General features: G+C 39.2%; 3 protein-coding genes across 3 annotated transcripts in view; 2 read left to right on the top strand and 1 right to left on the bottom strand.

The window, feature by feature from the left end:
• The window catches only part of rpgra (retinitis pigmentosa GTPase regulator a), a 51979-nt gene extending 46185 nt beyond the window's left edge, over positions 1 to 5794 (bottom strand). The window contains exons 1-7 of the mRNA XM_037539446.1: positions 5532 to 5794; positions 5315 to 5407; positions 5142 to 5204; positions 4875 to 5033; positions 4650 to 4799; positions 1719 to 1874; positions 1470 to 1625 (exon numbers count right to left, since the gene is read on the bottom strand). Coding sequence (XP_037395343.1) covers positions 1470 to 1625; positions 1719 to 1874; positions 4650 to 4799; positions 4875 to 5033; positions 5142 to 5204; positions 5315 to 5407; positions 5532 to 5733 — 979 coding nt within the window. The 5' untranslated portion in view covers positions 5734 to 5794. The remainder of the gene's footprint in view (positions 1 to 1469; positions 1626 to 1718; positions 1875 to 4649; positions 4800 to 4874; positions 5034 to 5141; positions 5205 to 5314; positions 5408 to 5531) is intronic.
• A 2078-nt stretch (positions 5795 to 7872) lies between these two features.
• On the top strand, positions 7873 to 14074 carry otc (ornithine transcarbamylase). Its single transcript, XM_017706597.2, has 10 exons — positions 7873 to 8170; positions 8339 to 8477; positions 8598 to 8679; positions 8906 to 8993; positions 9130 to 9283; positions 11006 to 11128; positions 11450 to 11503; positions 11807 to 11956; positions 13518 to 13655; positions 13746 to 14074. Exons 1-10 carry the CDS (start codon positions 8100 to 8102, stop codon positions 13803 to 13805), a joined length of 1059 nt encoding a protein of 352 aa, XP_017562086.1. The 5' UTR covers positions 7873 to 8099; the 3' UTR covers positions 13806 to 14074.
• Positions 14075 to 17398: 3324 nt separating this feature from the next.
• On the top strand, positions 17399 to 18881 carry mid1ip1a (MID1 interacting protein 1a). The gene has a single exon (XM_017706598.2). It carries the CDS (start codon positions 17702 to 17704, stop codon positions 18155 to 18157), a length of 456 nt encoding a protein of 151 aa, XP_017562087.1. The 5' UTR covers positions 17399 to 17701; the 3' UTR covers positions 18158 to 18881.
• The last annotated feature ends 1543 nt before the right edge of the window (positions 18882 to 20424 follow it).

Here is a 20424-nt window from a genome sequence, read left to right as displayed (position 1 = left end):
ATTCCACCAAAAAAAAATATCCTACCAACAGTCAAACATGGAGGTGGTAGTGTGATGGTCTCTGGTGAGCTTTACACCAAATGTAATGGGACCCATATCTTTCTCATCAGTCCACAGAATATTATCCCAAAATTCTTGGGAGCCATCTATGGATCAACTAGCATCATGTGCTGCTTTTTGACAGGTTCTATTTGTTAAGTGAGGTCTGGCAATAATCATACCCAAGTGTGGCTAGTGAAATTGAACCCAGTAATGAATTGAAATTTATTAAGGGCAAATCCAAAATCAGGGTCAAGACAGTCCAGGGGTTTGAATAGGGGTCAGACATGAAAGACAAACATTAAGCAATAAGCGGGTTCAAACAACAGAGCAGATAACACCAAACAAAGCAAACAGAGATTCAAACAAACACCAGCGAAAACAAAGGGCAAACACAGGGCTTAAATACAACACCCGGAAGACAAGGGATAGGTGAAAACAATCAGGGGCGGAGTTACAAATCAAAGGGCAAGACTATGGATACCAAAACAAAGAAGCACGTGGACTATAACAAAACGCAAACACATACAGGACTGGGAGGGGCCAATCGTGACATTGATTTAGTAGCCAAGTGGGTAATTACTGTTTTTACACAAGGGCCAGGTGGGGCAATAAATGAAATCATCATTCAAAAACAGTGTTTTGTACTTAATTGTGTTTCTTTGTCTAATATTAAAAGTAGTTTCATGGTCTGAAATATTCTAGTGTGATAAATATGCAAAAATTTAACCAATGTATTTGAAATGTATCTGACAGGGGCAAGATATGTGTAGTATGTGAATTCTTTGGAATGACCTGCATTTTTAAAAAAAAGCATAAACTCGTCTTAAAATATAGTCTCATCTTTAAGACTGGTCCGATCTCGAGAAGTCAGTGGTATCTGTCATGACTTCATCTGAGGGTAAGGTGGACTTTGAGACCAGCAAAGTGCAGTGACTCCATTTCAGATGACTGGAAACTTCTAATAATAGTACTTTTTGGGTATATATTATTTTACAAAATATTATATATGAACTCTTATATATAAGCGCAAGCTCATTTTAGACTTTACTTGTATAGAATGAATATACAATATAGAATTTTTAAATATTTTTGAACAACACCTTAAAAGTTAAAATATCAAATTTAACTAAAATGTGAATTCTTACTATGTGTGTATTTTGGCACTTGCTCTCAGATCACAAAAGTAGAGCCCCTTGTTTTTAGTTTCTTAGATAGAAAGATTGATAGATTTCCAAAGGGTCATACAACACAGGACAGTTAAAATAATAAGGGTGATACAATATAAAAAGAAGAATATATACAGAAAAACCTATATAGCATACCTACAAACAGAAATATACAAAAATATGCATTAAGATCTATAACCTGAGAGTTCCACCTCCATATTTTTCTGAGGAAGGGTCTGTCTGTGTATGTGTGAAGCTTGCCTGTGATGAGGGCAGTGTGGTTTTCTCCACAGGCAACACAAGTGACCCTCCCTTTTCTGAAGTGGCCAACAGCAGCTGGTACATCTGCCTGAAAGACAAATGTTCCCAAACCCAACTGCCCAAACTCACCACGACCAAATGCGTACAATTTATTCTCTAGGAGAGAGACAGAGAGAGGGAGAGAGTGAGCAACTGAATCACATTATTGTGTCAATGTGTGTGTGTATGTGTATATATTTTAGCTCTCACCTGTTAGTGCTAGAGTATGTGTGCCTCCACATGCTACCTGTAGCACCCCTTCCAGAGTGCTCACCTGTTGTGGTTGTCTGTGATTGACCAGCTGCTCAGCAGAGAGGCCGAGTCTACCGTCTGCAGTCTCGCCAAATGTAAATACATCCCCAATGTCTGGCACACACCCAAACCCAAATAACAACAAAAGCATAATTACTAATTAATCTTGCACCCAAATTAATCTTGTTGGATCTGTGTTTAACACCACTTTCAAAGGCAGAATCAAGAATGGTTGATAAGATATTGAGGGGCAATGTTTTTTCATAGGAGAAAATTGAAAAGATATTATTTGGTAGTGTGATTTACAATGCACTGCATAACTAATAGCAGTAGAAGGGGCCTACTTGAGGTGTGAATTTTGTACATAATTTTGTCTGTTTTTATAGATAATAATGTGTCAATTATACAGTATCAGAAACAACATAAGGCATTAATTTGTGGTTTGAGGGAAGTGATGATTTTCAGTGTGCACATTGTTGGAGTATAAGGCTTGGGAATGGCATTCACATTGTGCTGTATTATACGATCGTATTGGCAGGGTTCATTCTTCGTTTCCATGCTACATATACTCACTTACACAGCATTAGCTAAAAATAAATTGCTGATTATTTTGTTTTTGCAACCACATTTCCAAATATGTTGGGATGCTGTGCAAAATGTAAATAAAACAATGCAATTATGTGTAAACAATTTAAATCCTATACTTAATTGAAAATCCATAACAATGTTTCAAAAAAGTTAGGACGAGGCAACAAAAGACTGGTAAAGTTGTGTAATACTAAAGAAACATTTGGTGAAATATCTTGCAACGAATTTGGTTAATTGGCAACACATCAGTTATGGTCAGTAACATCATTGCATATAAAAAGAGCATCCCAGAGAGTCTTTAAGGGATTCGCCACTCTGTACAAGACTGCACAGGCATATTTCTCAACTTAAAACAGCAAAGAACTTGGGAATTTCATCATCTATGCTACATCAGATAATTCAAAGAATGTCTGTGTTCAAGGGACAAGTCTGAAAACCAATATTGGCTGGCCGTGGTCTTCGGGCCCTCAGACTGCACTGCATTAAAAACAGACAGAATGCTGTAGTGGAAATCAGTGCCTGGGCTCTGGAACACTTCCAAAAACCATCTGTGAATATAACTTGTCACTACATCCACAAATGCAAAGAGAATTGCACGAAAGAGGAAACCATATATAAACAGGATCCAGAAATACTGCCACATTCTCTGGGCCCAAATTCAATTAAGATGGACTAAGGTGAAGTGGAAAACTGACCCGTGGTCCAATCAATATTTGAAACATAGACAATGTGTCCTCTGCACTGCAGAGGAGAGAGACCATGCAGTTTCTTATTAACACACAATTCAAAAGCCAGCATCCATGATGATATGGGTATGCAATAGTATATATGGCATGGGAGACTTGCCATTGTTCAGCAATAATGACAGTGAAGTCACCATTATTGCAGAACGATATAAACAAGTTTTGGACCAACTTATGCTGCCATCAAGATGAAGTACAAGTACTTTGTTACTGTACTTAAGTCATTTTTTGTATCTGTACTTTACTGCTGTCACGCATTCAGCGAAGGAGCTGGACTTCATCTCCCAGAGTGCTAGGGGAGACCACGTGATCAATCACATGCTAGGGGACTCCATCTTAGAAAACTCCAACCCCCAGGATTCACAGACTGATCACGTGGTTTCCCCACGCAGCTATCTGTTCTGTTCAAGTAGAGTGCTAGGTCACTAGCTGCAAGCAGCTTAGCCTAGCAGCTACAGGCCAAACCATCTCAATACCACCCAGCAGCTAAACTTTTACTTCTGACACCAGTTATAGCACTCATCACTATTAAAGGGGCAATGCTTGTGTTAGCCACAGCCACATCATACACAAGTGAAGCTTTTTTATCTCTAACAACACATTCTCCCACCAAGTTCATGTTTCCCTTTTTCTAGACACATGTACACACCCCTCTGGGGTGGCTTCTAACACATAGCCTAAAACTAACATCCGAAATATTTTGTAAACATGCCACAATACCAAATCAAATGAAATTGGACAGTATCTTAACCAACTTCAGAAGAATGGCAAGCAACTTTATATTGAAGAAACTAGATTAATTGATGGTACGTGTCCACACAACCTCGCAAACAATGAGTGTAATAGTGATCTGCATATGTTAAAGTTTCCTGCTTTTCCATTCACAGATTTTTTCCTAGCTAGCATGTGGCTTAAGTTATTGTCTTACATGTGTGGCTAGCAAACTCGTGACAGAATTGCTGTATTGTACAATAACAATCCATATTACATCACACAAATCTTACATTTACACTGAAAAGGCAAAGAGTCTAAAGTTTTTTAGGAAAAAGGATAAGTAAATGCTAATAATCCGGCAGCTCAGCGTATGTTGCTTAGACCAGTCATAGCTTAACTTACTTAATCTCATACTGTGCAGCTGGAAAACAGCATGTTTTGAGAGGTAAAAACTTTGGTTTTTGATATGTGATGCCTCGTATAATTAGAGCTGTATCTGAATAGCTTATTAAATCCTCCTTTCTGGTCTGTTTGGCTTGATTCAGATCTGATCTGTGAACTGACGTACCCTGCCACAATAGTGAGATAAAACACTGTGTACGACATCACACTTCCAAGCCCTAGACATTTGTATTATTTATTAGCTACACTAGCCTCATACCTCCAGTGCAAAACCAAAAAAATAATAATAAAAACTGTCAGACACCACACTCTTGGAAAATTGACTGCATTCAGGCTAAAAAACAAATTCAGCAAATTTGAGTGTTTCTTCAAGCTATCCCTTTAAAGGTGTTGCCTGTGGTCGATTGGTTGAGTCAAACACTTGTTGTGAAGGAGATCTTACCAGTGTTTACAACTGAATGACTGGATCCGCACGAGACACATACAATGGGACGGCCTACTTTCAGCTCTTGTGGCAGCAACACATGTTTCTCTGACCCCAGACCAAGCTGACCAACAGAATTATCGCCCCACAGAAAAAGCCTTCCATCCACTGCAACAAACATACACAAAGGTATCACATTAAATCTGCTGGATATTACTACATTCTACACATACACAGTGTTACCTGTCAGTGCAGCTGAAGTGTTGCATCCAGCAGAGAGCAGTTTAATTGGAGCACGATCACAGAATGGGTGGAGCAGCTCAAAGGAGGTTCTGTCATCACAGTGGCCTAAACCAAGTTGGCCCTCGTTGTTTCTTCCAGTTGCAAATATCTCCCCCTGTGCTGTGAACACCCACATGCACACATAATGCCGCATATACAGCTAGTCATCAGCTATTTATTCTCTTTATTAGTGCTCTTGGCTGTGTAGTTCCATATTAGAGTACTTACAAGTGCTTACAATAGTATGATTGGTCCCACAGGCAGCAAACTGAACTCTCTCACCTTTCAAGGCTGTAATCAAATTAAATAACATTTCTAATAAGTTCTGCTCACAGTATAAACAATACGTCCTCGTTAGTTTTTTTTTGTTTGTTTGTTTATTAGGTAGGTACATGTCTAACCTTTCACATAGACTGGTTTGGTTATAGGGCCTTTAGTTTCCAGACCAAGTTGGCCCCTGTTGTTACTGCCAAACACAAACAGACGACCCTGCTCTAGAGAGAGAGAGAGAGAGAGAGAGAGAGAGAGAAACAGACAAAGAGACAGAGTCTTTAAATCACTTGAAAATGCAACGCGCATTCTGGTCACATTATTAATAGATTATATAGCTGTTATAACCTGTCACGAAGGCTGAGTGCGAATGTCCACATGAAATTTGTACAGGTTTGTCGTTCTTCAGCCAAAATTTACTGGGCACATTGTCAGCAATCTCACTTTTCCCAAAAGTAAATACAGCTCCAGAATCTGTAGTCAGCAGTGATAAGGTCAGGAAAATATTCAGAGCACCACGCAAAGGTTTCTCATCCACACAAACACACATGGCAAACAGCAAACTGTTAACGAACTTAATACTACCGTCCTAAAATAGCTCAAAGCTCAGGCACATGATTAACGGAGGCAGAGAAACTAACACCCCCTCAGTATTACACACTCGCGGTTTTTCACTGTTGTAAACACACACGATCTAAGAGGCTAACTTATTTCATTCACCAAAGGAATATTTTAACCATTTTCGCACTTTTAACTAACAAGTTGTGAATGCCTGCAATACAGAGATTAAACATCCACATCTCACCTGGTGTTTCGTTCTCCGTTTCTCTGGTCATCTTTCCCTACAACCCTCAGTTACTGTGATGTGCTTGAACTGTAGTCACTACGTCTAGATGATGAGCTCCACCTGGGCTGTGGCTGCTACATCCAGAAATGACCATCTCCAAGTGCACAGTAGATCAACGCAGTGTTGCCAACTCCACCGTAAGGAAAGTAGCTATTGGCTGTTCTAAAAGTCGCTAGAAGTCGCTAAATGATGTCATCGCCTAATTTGCATAATGGTCTATTTGCGTGTATTTGAAGCTGTAGAGTAAAGGAATAACATTGTGGGAGAAAAAAAAAGGGAGTAAAAAACACCCTAAATATGTTGGAACTACAAATAAACTCGGAATAAATTAACTTCTTCTGTTGATTCTTTTTTTATTGCCTTTGAAATAGGCCGTCACTTCTCAAAATAAATTCATGACTTTAATGCTTTGTCTAGACCCACATTACATAAATCATTTTTACACAAATTCTATAAATCAATTTTGTCCTGTGTTGTTAAATGTTAGCATATCAAATTTAATCAAAAGACTTATGTGGGGTGGAACTGCTACTCTACGCTCAACCCTCCTCCTTTATCTGGCCTTGGGACCGGCAATGTGACCTTAAAAGAGACGCTTTGACAAAGTTACTTAGTTTTTTCAACTTTTAAATATTTTTTTAATTTATATTTACATCCCACTCTGTAAATAGGGGGCGGGGTCAGCGGCAGTTTCGGGCATGCGCAGTTCATTTGCGGTGTGGACGTGGAGCGGCGTGGATCTACTCTGTGAGACCAAGCACTGTGAGTGCTGTGGGACGGGGCTCACGGCAGATTGGCAGAATGTTTGTGAATCTCCACCTGACACACCAAACAAGCTCAACTAATAGTGTGAACAAGACACTGCAGTTACTCATGTGCCAGAAAGAAACATACAGGTTAACTGTATACAAACCAAACAATTTTGTGCACGATGCAGACAACCTCACCTAGCTTACAGCTAACGAAACAGCACAGAGAAAGATTTAAGATGAACATTGATCATTTGTAGATGAACAGATTTATTTGCATTTATAATCACTCCAGCTGGCTTCCTGGTACGTTTATTCTGCAATGAGAAACTCTCAAACACTAAGTCCTTTCGGCAGCTTCTCATTCGAATTTTCCCCTTTCACCTTAAATGGTGCAGCAGAACATTCTGGCACCTCAGACAGTTAAGGTGGAACAGCACAATTTGAACAAGAAGCCGGAGAATGAGAAGCTGATTTCAGCCTTGTAAGACAAATGCTAAGAGACATTTAAGACATGCAAGAAATGTGGCTATTGCTGACCTAAAGCTTAAAGCAGGCCAAAGTAAGTCTGTGTTTTCATTTATATGTTTAGCCTGTACTAGTACATTAACATACACAAACATTTGTAACTATTACCTACATTTCATTTGTAGTTAGCTACAAGAAGTAATGTGCTACTTAGCTGCTCCCCCATCCTGCATATATATCTAAACATTTACAACGGCTTCCAGCAGGAATAAGTTAAAGGCTGCATTTGTCAATTTTATGTCATTTTCACCAGCAATTGTTATGACAATTAATGGTCGTTGGTTTAAGCCTTTGTTAATGTCTGTATGAGCTGAATAGAAACAAAACTAGTTGTACACATGCTGTGAATTATCTTGAGTTTTTTAGCTGCCTCAGGGTCTGCAGGCCATCGAGGCCCCTGACAATCAAAGGCCTTTGGGCACTGGCCCTACTGGCACAGTAAGTAATCGATCCTTGCTAAAGGGCTTGGTAAAGGGCTCGTTCTGGTTTAAGTTCTGAACCCCCCCCTCGCCCCCGTCCCCGCCCCCGTCCCCGCCCCAACACGCACGCGACACACATACAAGAGTACCTGCCTTCGGCTCTGCAGTCACCCTTCTCTCATGATTCAGGCTTTGTACGTGGAGAGTTTAACAGTGAACCACTGGCGTGTTTTGGGTAGAAAATAAGCTCGAGTTGTCGAAGAGCCCCGCCTCTGGCTGACGACATTCCACGTGGAGAACAAGGCGATAGAAATCTGTGTGGAGAGTTTTGATTTTGCCCACTCTGTACCATAGACTTTGAGTCACTAGCACCATGTTCACTCTAAGGAATACATTTCGATACAGCCTTAAAACAGTCCAGTATAAGCAATTGAAGAATTTTAGGTAAGTGTTGTTTTGCAGCTTGCAGCTGGTCAAGTCTTCTGCGTTGTTTAGCCGGACTAGCTAACGTTGCTGCACGCGTGGCTTGACTGAATTTTACAGTTTGTAAAGTTAGTTTGTGAGCCTCATGCGAATTTCTACTAACGGTATAACTCGTTTTCATATCACTAGGGTGGGTAGAGGTTGTTTAGGGTCTGTCAATTTGAAGGGGCGCAGTTTTCTGACGCTGAAAGATTTCAAACCAGACGAGATCAGTCACATCCTGTGGGTGTCTGCGGACTTGAAACACCGAATCAAGCACCAGGGAGAAGTACCAGTCTAATATCATTACGCTACACGCATGCCTGTCGCTTTGTCCATGTGTGCTCATCACATATACCGATCTAAGATTAACAGAAAAGTGCATTTTATGTTTTTTTTTGTGTTTTAGTATCTCCCCCTTCTTCAAGGTAAATCTATCGCCATGATATTTGAGAAGAGGAGCACAAGGACTCGCATATCCACTGAAACAGGTGCACATGCGTGTTTGTGAGGGAGATATAGTGTGTATGTGTTTGTGTGGGTGACCATAAGCCAATGATTGGGGAGCTGGCACCATGGTCACTGAGCAAATTGAATAGTAATTGAGAAAAAACTGACGCAGGACACAAAAAATTGCCACATAGACAGTTTCTCTCTCTCTCTCTCTCTCTCTCGCTCTCTCTCTCTCTCTCTCTCTCTCTCTCTCTCTCTGTTTAGGGTTCTCTTTGTTGGGAGGACATCCATGTTTTCTGACCCCTCAGGACATTCACCTAGGAATCAATGAGAGCACAAAAGACACAGCTAGGTCTAAACATGGACTCATACATATATCTAAATGAATGACACATATGCTTTCAAACACAATGGCCTACACAAGAAATTTATTATAGTGTATACTTTCTTACACACTGCAGTGGAAAATGGATGTGTGTGTGTTGCAGAGTGCTCTCTGGTCTGACTGATCTCGTGTTAGCCCGGGTGTACAATCACTCTCTTCTGGAAGAGCTGGAAAAGGAAGCATCTATACCAATCATCAATGGCCTATCTGAGCTTTACCACCCTATACAGATACTGGCTGACCTGCTTACACTAAATGTATGTACACACACACACACATATATACACTCACATGCCACTTTATTAGGTACAGTTGCTTGTTAACAGAAATAGCTAATCAGCCAATCACATGGCCACAACCTAATGCATTTAGGCATGTAGAGGTGGTCAACACAACTTGCTGAAGTGCAAACCAAGCATCAGAATGGGGAAGAACAGTGATTTAAGTGACTTTGAATGTGGCATGGTTGTTGGTGCCAGATGGGCTGGTCAGAGTATTTCAGAAACTGCTGATCTACTGGGATTTTCACGCACAACCATCTCTAGGGTTTACAGAGAAGGGTCCGAAAAAGAGAAAATATTCAGTGAGTGGCAGTTGTGTGGATGAAAATGCCTTGTTGTTGTGAAAGGTCAGAGGAGAATGGGCAGACTGGTTCAAGATGATAGAAAGGCAACAGTAATTAAAATAACCATTGGTTACAACCAAGGAATGCAGAATACCATCTCTGAACGCACAACACGTCGAACCTTGAAGAAGATGGGCTACAACAGCAGAAGACCATACTGGGTGCCACTCCTGTCAGCTAAGAAAAGGAAACTGAGACTACAATTTGCACGGGCTCACCGAAATTGGACGACCGACTGCTGAGCCCTCCTGCTACCCACTTCAGACCAGCTGCCCATGCCCCAGCTGCCACCACCTGCCTTGGACGAGCTGCCCACCCTTCACTGACGTTCTCATAGACTCCTAGTTATTTCTAATACCAATATTACTGCTATTAATATTAGTAATATAATCACTTGTAGGTAGTTTGACCAGAGGAGGATGGGTCCCCCTGGTGAGCCTGGTTCCTCCCAAGGTTTCTTCCTCAGTTCTGAGGGAGTTTTTCCTTGCCACTGTTGCCCCTGGCTTGCCCACCAGGGGGTTTCTGTACATTCTTACAGTCCTGTTGAAACTTTGTCTTTTCCAAAATTCTGTAAAGCTGCTTTGTGACAACATCCTTTGTAAAAAGCGCTATACAAATAAATTTGATTTGATTTGATTTAGAAGATTGGAAAAATGTTGCCTGGTCTGATGAGTCTCGATTAAACAACATGAAAGCATGGATCCATCCTGTGTTGTATCATGGTATGGTTCAGGCTTTTGGTGGTGGTGTAATGGTGTGGGGGATTGCTTGCTTGGCACATTTTGGGCCCCTTAGTACCAATTGAGCATCATTTAAATGCCGCAGCCTACCTGAGTATTGTTGCTGACCATGTCCATCCCTTTATGACCACAGTGTACCCATCTTCTGATGGCTACTTCCAGCAGTATAATGCACCATGTCACAAAGCTCATATCTCAAACCGGTTTCTTGAACATGACAATGAGTTCACTGTACTCCAGTGGCCTCCACAGTCACCAGATCTCAATCCAATAGAGCACCTTTGGGATGTGGTTGAATGAGAGATTCACATCATATATGTGCATCTGACAAATCTGCAGTGATGCTGTCATGTCAATATTGACCAAAATCTCTGAGGAATGTTTTCAACACCTTGTTGAAAGTATACCATGATGAATTAAGGCAGTTCTGAAGGCAAATGGGGGCCAACTTTTTACTAGCAAGGTGTACCTAATAAAGTGGGCTGGTGTGTGTTTATATCACACACACACACACACACATATATACATATATATATATATATATATATATATATATATATATATATATATATATGCCACATAGGATCCTCATCCTTTTTTGTGCTTCCTTACAGGAGCACTATGGCTCTTTGAAGGGCCTCACAGTGGCTTGGATAGGTGATGGCAACAACATACTTCACTCCCTCATGATGTCACTGCCCAAGCTGGGTGTCAATCTGAGAATAGCCACACCCAAGGTCTGACCATAACCTGACTAAAATATTGAGTGTTCCAAAAACATGATAAACGTGTGTGCACTCACACGTCATTGCTGTCATTTCCTTATTTCTTTCCATAATTTGTAAATGCCACCTTTGTACTGTACTAAAATTTCATAATTAATGGATCAAAATAACTTTGTCTAAAATATAAAGTATGAAAGAAATTATTATAATGTAATTGTGAAGTTTTGGAGAGATAAGTTTATTTTCCTACTGCATTGGCATGAAAAATGAGAACACTTTTTTTATATAAAACACACGCTAAAAATAAAATTAAACTTCTTCAAAACATTTCAGGGTTATGAACCAGATGCCACCATCACTTGGGAGGCACAGCATCTCTTCAAGCAGGTGAGATTGAAGGGGTTTGATTTTCACAATGGAAAAATGATTTTTGACATATATTTTTTGAATTTCCAAACCCCTGTTACACCTACAATTTCAGCCCATTCGACCAGTGGAATACACTGGAAATAAACCACTTCACAGAAAATCTCCTATTTATGGTATTTTTTAGTATTATTTACTTTAATTTATGAAGGTGTATCTACAAAGGTAAAAAAAATATTATGCAAGTAGCAATCGAGTATATCAAGTTTGTATGGCATGCATGAACAAATTAATATTATTTGTTTTAATGTTATATATGTGCAGTTTGGTACAGATATGCAGATGTTCTCAGAGCCTTTGGAGGCAGCCCAGGGCAGTAATGTGCTGGTGACGGACACATGGGTCAGCATGGGCCAGGAGGAGGACAAGAAGAAGAGGATTAAGGATTTCCAAGGCTACCAGATCACTATGCAGGTATATGGGTCTTCTGTGATATGTCTTCAGTTTTGTAGACCAGGAAATTCCATAAGTGTGCAGTGCATTTACAGGCAGACTAATGGGACAGGTTTAGACATGCCATTTCTTCTTGAACACTCTAATAAGATTAGCTTATCTGAATGAGTTGTGTTGTACTGAAGAGATTCAGATACAAGCACTCTGCTGTTCTAACAATTGGCATATTCGGTGGATTTCTTAAGGGTCTCATTACATTTGTCAGAAAAAAGAACAATGCAACATAGTTTTTTATTCTGGTTTTCTCAATTTTGACAAACTCCAGCTAACTCCAGTTAGTCTGAGCTGAGACTGAGTTCAGACTGAGACCGGGACAAATGAAGTCTGAGCCAAAACCCAGACTTAGCAGTCGAGAGCGAGTCAGGAAGGTGACCAGGAATGGCTGAGACTGAAACCAGATCACAATTTTATAGAATGTGAATTATATAATTATGTACAATTAAATAAGATATAACTAAAGAATTATTTAAAATATATATTATTTTTAATTGTTATTATATTATAGCCTTTGTCAAACTTTGCATTGTAGCTGGAAGCAATAACAAGGTTACTCTTTCTTTCTTTCTTCTTTAATAAACTACATCCATTTTTATTATGGAATGAATTCACAATAATAACAACATTCCAATCTGCTCTCAAGAGATGTTTGAATTTTAGAGCCAATGAACATCAATAAACAAATAATACGGATATTTAACCAAACATATAAGCATCACAGAAACTACAAAATTACAGCAGTGAATATGTAGCTCTGGGCTTTACCTGCGTGGGAACTGTTTTGAAACCATTTACAACTTTACTCAGAGACTAAACATAGTGAATATCTTATCTAAACCCTTTTAATTTAACCCCTCAGCTTTCCTGTCTTTAGCCAGTTTGATAAAAATGGTACCACTACCATTAATACAACACATATAGACACAGAAAAACTTGTTTTTAACAAGATGTTATTTTAAGACACTGTGAACAAAACTTATTCTATTCAAATTTCTGGAATTGATGATGTATTCATTTGGAAGCAGGAAACCAAGGCCTTGGCTGTAAACGTTGTGTAACAGAGAATAATGTATGTGAGAATTGAACTTTTTCCAGAAGAAGCTTCTTAGGGTTTAATTGCCTGCGCTATGTAGACTTATAGTGAACCAGCTTTGTATAGAAAATCGAAGGTGTAGAAAAGGTAATGTTAAAGTCATAGTAGTCATATTAGGCATCATATTACCTTTAAATGTTACATAAATAAAGGTAAAATACTGGTTACAATAATTTTAAGATGTCACAAATTTTAATACATTTAATACAATATACTGTATACATCTACTGTATTCTCAATGAGCTGTGATGGTTTTGTTAAACGTTAACAAGTCATTGTGTTATGTTGGTCAGCTGTGACTTGACAACAATTTCCAATTGAGTGTTTTACTCAATAGAGTAATTCAGTGACTATTCAGTGATATTCTTAGAAGTATTGAGTTACTGAATGTATAGACTACTGAGTCTTCCCTGGTGTATGTTTGGTTCTCAGACAGCAAGTGTGGCTGCTTCAGATTGGACTTTCCTGCACTGTCTTCCACGGAAATCAGAGGAAGTGAATGATGAGGTTTTCTACTCACCACGCTCTCTGGTGTTCACAGAGGCTGAGAACCGCAAATGGACAATCATGGTAAGTAAATATGTGTATGAATAAGTGTGCATGTGTGTATAAGCACACATATTTTACACATCACTATCTAATTCTCTCTTTCCTTTTCAGGGGCTGATGGTGTGTATCTTGACTGATTACAGACCTCAAATCCCCCAACTAAAACTGTAACATTTCAGAACATAGCTGAGCTTTAGAACATGCATGGAATTTTAAGACCTTTATTAGCGTCTGGAATCATTAACAAAAATTCAATTTCAGGAGTTCTCCCAGAATTCAGAAACTCTTGTTAAAATAACTATTCTAATTTACCTTATACTTTGCTTAAAAAACAACAACAAAAAAAACAGTGGCATGTTTGCAGTATGTTTTGAATTTGAGTTGTGTTTTGTGTCAGTATTTAAGGCTGCATATCCAAAATAAAATGTTCGGTCTTCATGTTCATTCATTTATTTTTGACAAAACATTGGGTCTCATTCACCCATCCATCCATCCATCCATCCATTTTCCAAGCCGCTTCTCCGTCAGGGTCGCGGGGGGTGCTGGAGCCTATCCCAGCAGTCTTCGGGCGGAAGGCAGGATACACCCTGGATGGGTCGCCAGTCCATCGCAGGGCAGACAGACAGACACAGACAGCCACTCACACACTCACACACTCACACCTAGGGGCAATTTAGCACGTCCAATTGGCCTGACTGCATGTCTTTGGACTGTGGGAGAAAACCGGAGAACCCGGAGGAAACCCACGCAGACACGGGGAGAACATGCAAACTCCACACAGAGAGGACCCCGGTCGCCCGGCCACTCATTCACCCATATCTTCCAAAATGTTTTTCTTAAATTTGTTCTTGAGAAAGGTCCTAAGAAAAAGTCTACATCAAAATCATAACATGTTCTTAAGCTGCAGAATTGTTCACAACTTTGTGCTTTTGAGAGTGCATAGATTTTGTTCTTACCTAAAAACAAATCCTAAATAAGAAAACACTGGTGAATGTCAGAATCATTATGAAAAGTGGGTTTTAAGAAGAAATTTCTTCTTATGAACGATTGGTGACTGAGGCCCATTGCTCCTATGCATAACAGATTGAACACATAGCCCTTCTTAATTTCCTCTTTAACCAGCAAGGGGTGCTATAGGTCAACTGGGAAGAAAGGTGTGCAAGTATAATCGCTGAAAAGGTGGGATAAATTACAGTGTGTATAATCAGTAAATTTTCTTGTCTCAGCACCTTTCAAAAGTCTAGTGTTAAGTTGAAGAATGTTGCTTTGAGGTTCTTCAATTATGTGCTAATTTTAGTATATAAAGGCAACAGGAATATGAAATCATTGTTTTCCTTCCATACTGGTATTTTCAAGTAAATCATAATATTAGGGAGAGTCTCTCAGCTAGCTGAAAGTTTTGCTTGGTGTTAGGTGGAGATGGTGGGAAGGGGAAAGTGAAACCGATAGTATTGGTTAATATTTTCCCTGTTCACTGGTGCACAGTGAAATAATCAAACTTGGAAGATATTTTCAATTCAGCCAAAAGTCCCTAAAATTTGATCATATGTATGAAAACAAGAATTTAGTCTTTTAAATTGTGTGATACGAAGAATGGGCCTCGTTCACCAACAATTCTTAAGACGAAATTTCTTTCCCATTTACACAGTTATTTTTTTTGGAAGATTCTGACATTCACCAATGGTTTATTATTTGGAATTTGTTTTTAGGTAAGAACAGAATCTAAACACACTCAAGAGCACAAAGGTACAAACTGTGGTTTAAGAACACATCATGAATCTAACAGACTTTTTTAGGACCTTTCTCAAGAACAAATGGCCTGGGGCATGAAGTAGGAATGCAAAAACGTGAATTAACATAACCTTAAAAAATTATTTGATTTGCAAAATGATCATGACTTTACCAAGCCTCCCTGTCCACCCCACCCCACCCCACCTCACCCTTGCTATCTTCAGAGCGAGAGAAAAAGAGAGAGAGAGAGGGAGTGGTAGAAAAAGAGAGAGCAAGAGATTAAGTAGTAGAGCAGGTTTTTTGTGCTTTGCATCATTCTCCTAATTCCAGAAGGTTTCAGTATGTGTTTAGACTGAAACCATGTAAAAAATGTCTTAATAGCAACCAGCCTGTAAGTGGGGGCACTCAGCTGTAGTACATGTCAAAGTACCTAAAACTTTCAATTCAAATTGCTTTAATGAAACATTATAGGCAAAAATAAACGGTCTGGCACAGGTTAACTTAAATGAAACTTGTGCACAGAAATGCACAAAGAAGGAAGATGGCAAAAAGATCTTTACTAAAAAGTCTTTACTAAAAATGCCCAAAACAGTATTGAAGCTCTTATTGACGCATCTCGGCTCACATTCAATCTGTTACATAAACGATACTCTCAGGCCCTTGGATATTGATTCTAGTTGTGAGCCTGGACATTGACTGAAGGTCTTTTATGTTATGAATCTGACAATTATTAAGATATGAAACTGCTTTTCTCTTGCAGCTTACTTTTAGGATTTTGATCTATAGGCCACAGTCCCAAACACTTCTATATTATTTTGTGGTATGTTACTATCAGCTAGCTACCTTCATTAATTGTTCTAACCTTAGAGTAAACAGTCATTGTATATTATTAGAATGCTCTAAAAAGAACTGTAAAATCTATTTTAGATGCACTTTTTTATCTCTAGGAATTTAAGAAGTTAAACATACAATTGATTATTTGTTTCTTAGAAACTAATAAGCCTGAAGTCTCACACATGCTATTTTAAGCTTACATGTGCTTTCCAAGCTTTAAGATACACACACGTTTAATAAGTTACAATAGAACTGAGTATGTCACAACCTTAAATTGCTTTGTAATGTATGAGGGGGGAAAAAAGCTAAAAGATAAACAAAAAACACCTCGAAGATGTAAGGTCGAGCTACTTCAGAGGTTACTCCAGTTCGCTCTGCACTGTTGAATCTGACTGGACTGAAACTTAAGCCCCCCTTAGACCGAGACCAGAGGCTTGGATTGGCGCCACAGATCACTTTATGTATATTCATGAGCCTGCCGCACTCCTCTCGGCCTCGTCCTTACAGCTCATCAGTACAGCATGTCTGTAATGAAGAAATGCTTTAATGAAACATGAAAAACTGTCTTCATAGTTTCAATAAATCCTGTCTCTGTCGGAGTGTGTGGAACATGCTGGTCTATAGTGCTGTTTTCAGTATCTGGAATCCGGTAGCGCTCTCGGTCCAGACAAACCGGACCAACAGGTTTCACGCCCTCAATCACGCAACCAGGCAGTTTTTCCCCACCTGTATTCCGACCAACCACGCTTTATGTGCCGGGGTAAACCAGAAACACGAAGAAAGTATATACCCAGCGAACAAAAATAGGTCCCGGGTACGTCCGCTGTTTGGTGGGTGTATATATAAACTGTATAACACTACGTTTTGGCATAAAATTCATTTTTAAAAAATCTAATTTCAAAAGAAAACAATTTAATAAGTTCTAGATAGCATAAACGAGCATAAATATGTTTGTTCTTTCATTTTAGGTTAGCCCTGGTTAGATCGTCAATTAGTTTTCAAAAACAGATAAAATATTTTATATTTTATATTCTTACTTTAATGATATTAAATTTAAACACATTGTGGTTGTACCCCGTTGGACTTTTTTTAACTTGAACCTCAAACACATTTGTACAAAAAACATTTCATTTCATTATAGGAATTCAGTGGTCTGGTATTTACATTTCGGTTTTGAAATTATTTTATGAGAAATTACTTTAACCAGTGGTTTCATCAGATGTCCGATGCATACTGATGTATAGAGTATGTAAGAAAACTACACCAACAAGAAAGCTGAGTTTCTAATTGTGAACTCCAAACCTGTCCCAGCACAGGAGGCGGGGCTTTTCGGGATATGGGCGCAGTAGTGATAAAAGGCTAAAGCAGAAGGGGGACATACCAAACCAGGAAACAAAGCTAAAGGCACCAGAACGGACGCTGGACTCCAAGGACCTCTAACTAAGTCATTTAGTTACATATTTAACACTTAATTTAATCTCACTTAAGCTTGTCCTGGCATTATGATGCAGATGCCCGAGCTGCTTCACAGCCAGAAGAACTCTCTGTTCACAGCCATGAACCGCTTCATTGGCGCCGTGAACAACATGGATCAGACGGTGATGGTGCCCAGCCTACTGCGGGACGTGCCGCTAGAGCAGCGCGATGCGGAGCCGGGGAGGTACCTGCGGAATGCGGAGGCGGACATGTACACCTATTACACCCAGCTCAAGTCCATCCGCAACGAAATCGAGTGGGGCGTAGTGCGTGAAGAGCAGCGACGAAAAGAAAGATCGGCTAACACCGCTGTTAACGCTGCTAACACGGAGCCCGAGGGCGAGGATGGCACGGACCTGGAGCAGCTGCTGCAGTACCACCTGAAGGGGCTGCACGGTGTGCTCACCAAACTCACCAGCCAAGCAAACAACCTGACAAACCGCTACAAGCAGGAGATCGGCATCGCGGGCTGGGGCCAGTGAGATTATGCATGTCCGAAGGAGAACGTCTTTCTGTGTGTTCTGCGCATGCGTAGCAAAAGCAACGCTTAACACCTGTCTGATCTAGTTCTTGATCTACGTAAGAACGGACGTCTTCAACCAGCTGCCTGACTTGATCTTTTACAAGATTGAAAACTGAGCTTCTGCGTTCAACACAAGAAGAGACTGTCTGAGAGCTAGAAAGTATTTCTTCTGCTACTGGTGAAACGCCCTTATGCTGTCACATAGCCGAATAGCCTAATTACATTTTACCTCTGTTTCGACCGTTTAAAGCCCAGATGATGTGTACGTAACTGTTACTTTGTACGTGAGAGCTGTTGTCTTTCGTTCTAAAGTGTACCTTGCCAATGCAGAGTGAGCAGAAGACCTGTTCTGGTCTTGTGATGCTGGGATTCTCTGACACTCTTTAAAGTGTACTGAAAACTTTGGAATTTAATGTAGTCTATTTATTAGTTTGTTGCTCATGTATGCAGATGGCTAGTTTTACAGAGAAGGCGTGGGTACATTCCCTACCACTGACGTCAAACTACCTGTGAATCAATGACTTGGAATGCTTTGAGCAGTTCACAGTTGGTGAAAGTTATGAAGAGCTTCCTGAGATTCTTTTGTCTTTGTACTTTTGTTGCCAGTGTGTTTGTCCAAAGCAGTTGTTCTTATTTTTATATTGGAAATAAGTTTGTAGCAAAATAAAACCTTTTGTAAATCAGAACTGTGTAGTTATTAAATCTTGTACAGGTCAAGGTAGAAAAGAAAAAAAAATAGCATTTTATTTTAGAAAATCAAATCAATTCTAAACACAAATTACACCACATTCAGCAAGGCAAATAAAATATGTAATATTCTTGATTTAACACAATTATAACATTTGATGCAATTAAAGCTGCTTTCCAAGAAACCATCGGTGAGTCAAATGCCTATCTGATATGTCTGCCATTGATGACAGGACATTCCCGAAGAATAACTGCAGAATCAGTGATTATCCAGCAGGAGAGTGTGTAGGCGTAGATGTTTATTTCAGGGTGTAGTCTTAAAGATGTGTGAAAGCAGATGTGGAAAATTAAATTGTCCATGGACCAAAGCATAATCTGGTGTGCTCAGGTAAACACCTAATAGAACATGCATTTCACATAATGAAGACAAGACTAGAGACTGAAAGTAAAAAAAATACAGGTTGCATTTTAGGCCTGGAAGATGATGACAAAGAAGGAAACTTATGAGTCTGATGCGTTTGCATCAAAGACAAAATGGAATTTCAGACAAAGATACATGTGTAGTCCTTTTGTATCATGTATTACATGATTACACACACACACATTTTTTAAGCCGCTTCTCCCTCAGGGTCATTGGGGGTGCTGGGGCCTATCCCAGCTGTCATCGGGCAGAAGGTAGGATACACCCTAGACAGGTCTATTATATGATTTAAGTATTGATAATTATGGTCTCAACAAACACAATGTTGATCTTTTTAAATACTACTCTTTGGTAATAGTCTGATATTGAAGAAAATCGAAGTGCTCGTTTAAATTGCCAAGACTAAGAAATACAGTAAGTGCTGTAGGAATCTTTTTGAGGCTGAGTGTGTATAGGTCTATACATACTGTTCTGGAAGAATTTTATAAAGCGGGAAGTAAAACAGAAGAAAAAAGCCTTATTTGTTCAACCATTTTTAATTAATTAATTTATTAATTTACAGGTGCTTCATCGCTTTAAACTGATTAATAGTCAAAGTACAACGCACAGACAATGTACTTCAGAGTGGATGTTACTGTGTGCCCTGTAGATGCTGTTTTTTTGTCTTTATTGATTTTTGCTGTCTCTCTCTCTCTCTCTCTCTCTCTCTCTCTCTCTCTGATAGGCTCCAGCACCCCCCCCGCGACCCTGACGGAGTAGCGGCTTAGAAAATGGATGGATGTATGTATATATATATATATATATATATATATATATATATATATATATACATTCTCTAAGATATATTTATGCATTCTCTAAGATATATATATATATATATATATATATACATTCTCTAAGATATATATATATATATATATATATATATATAATCATATATCATAGTGAATTATGCATATATATTCAGATTACTTTAAAAATATGTTGTTTTACTGATTACCTGATACAAATGTAATTGTAACCTAATCTAAATGATCACTAATTTAAAGTAACGTGATCTTATTATTTTCCATTACTTTTCAGTTACTTGTGCTTTCCTATGATTAAGTAAAGACAAA

This window comes from Pygocentrus nattereri, chromosome 6, assembly GCF_015220715.1.
Source record: "Pygocentrus nattereri isolate fPygNat1 chromosome 6, fPygNat1.pri, whole genome shotgun sequence".
In the NCBI taxonomy this organism is placed as follows: domain Eukaryota; kingdom Metazoa; phylum Chordata; class Actinopteri; order Characiformes; family Serrasalmidae; genus Pygocentrus; species Pygocentrus nattereri.
Note: the sequence above shows the minus strand (reverse complement) of the source record. Positions and strands in the feature narration are given on the sequence as shown.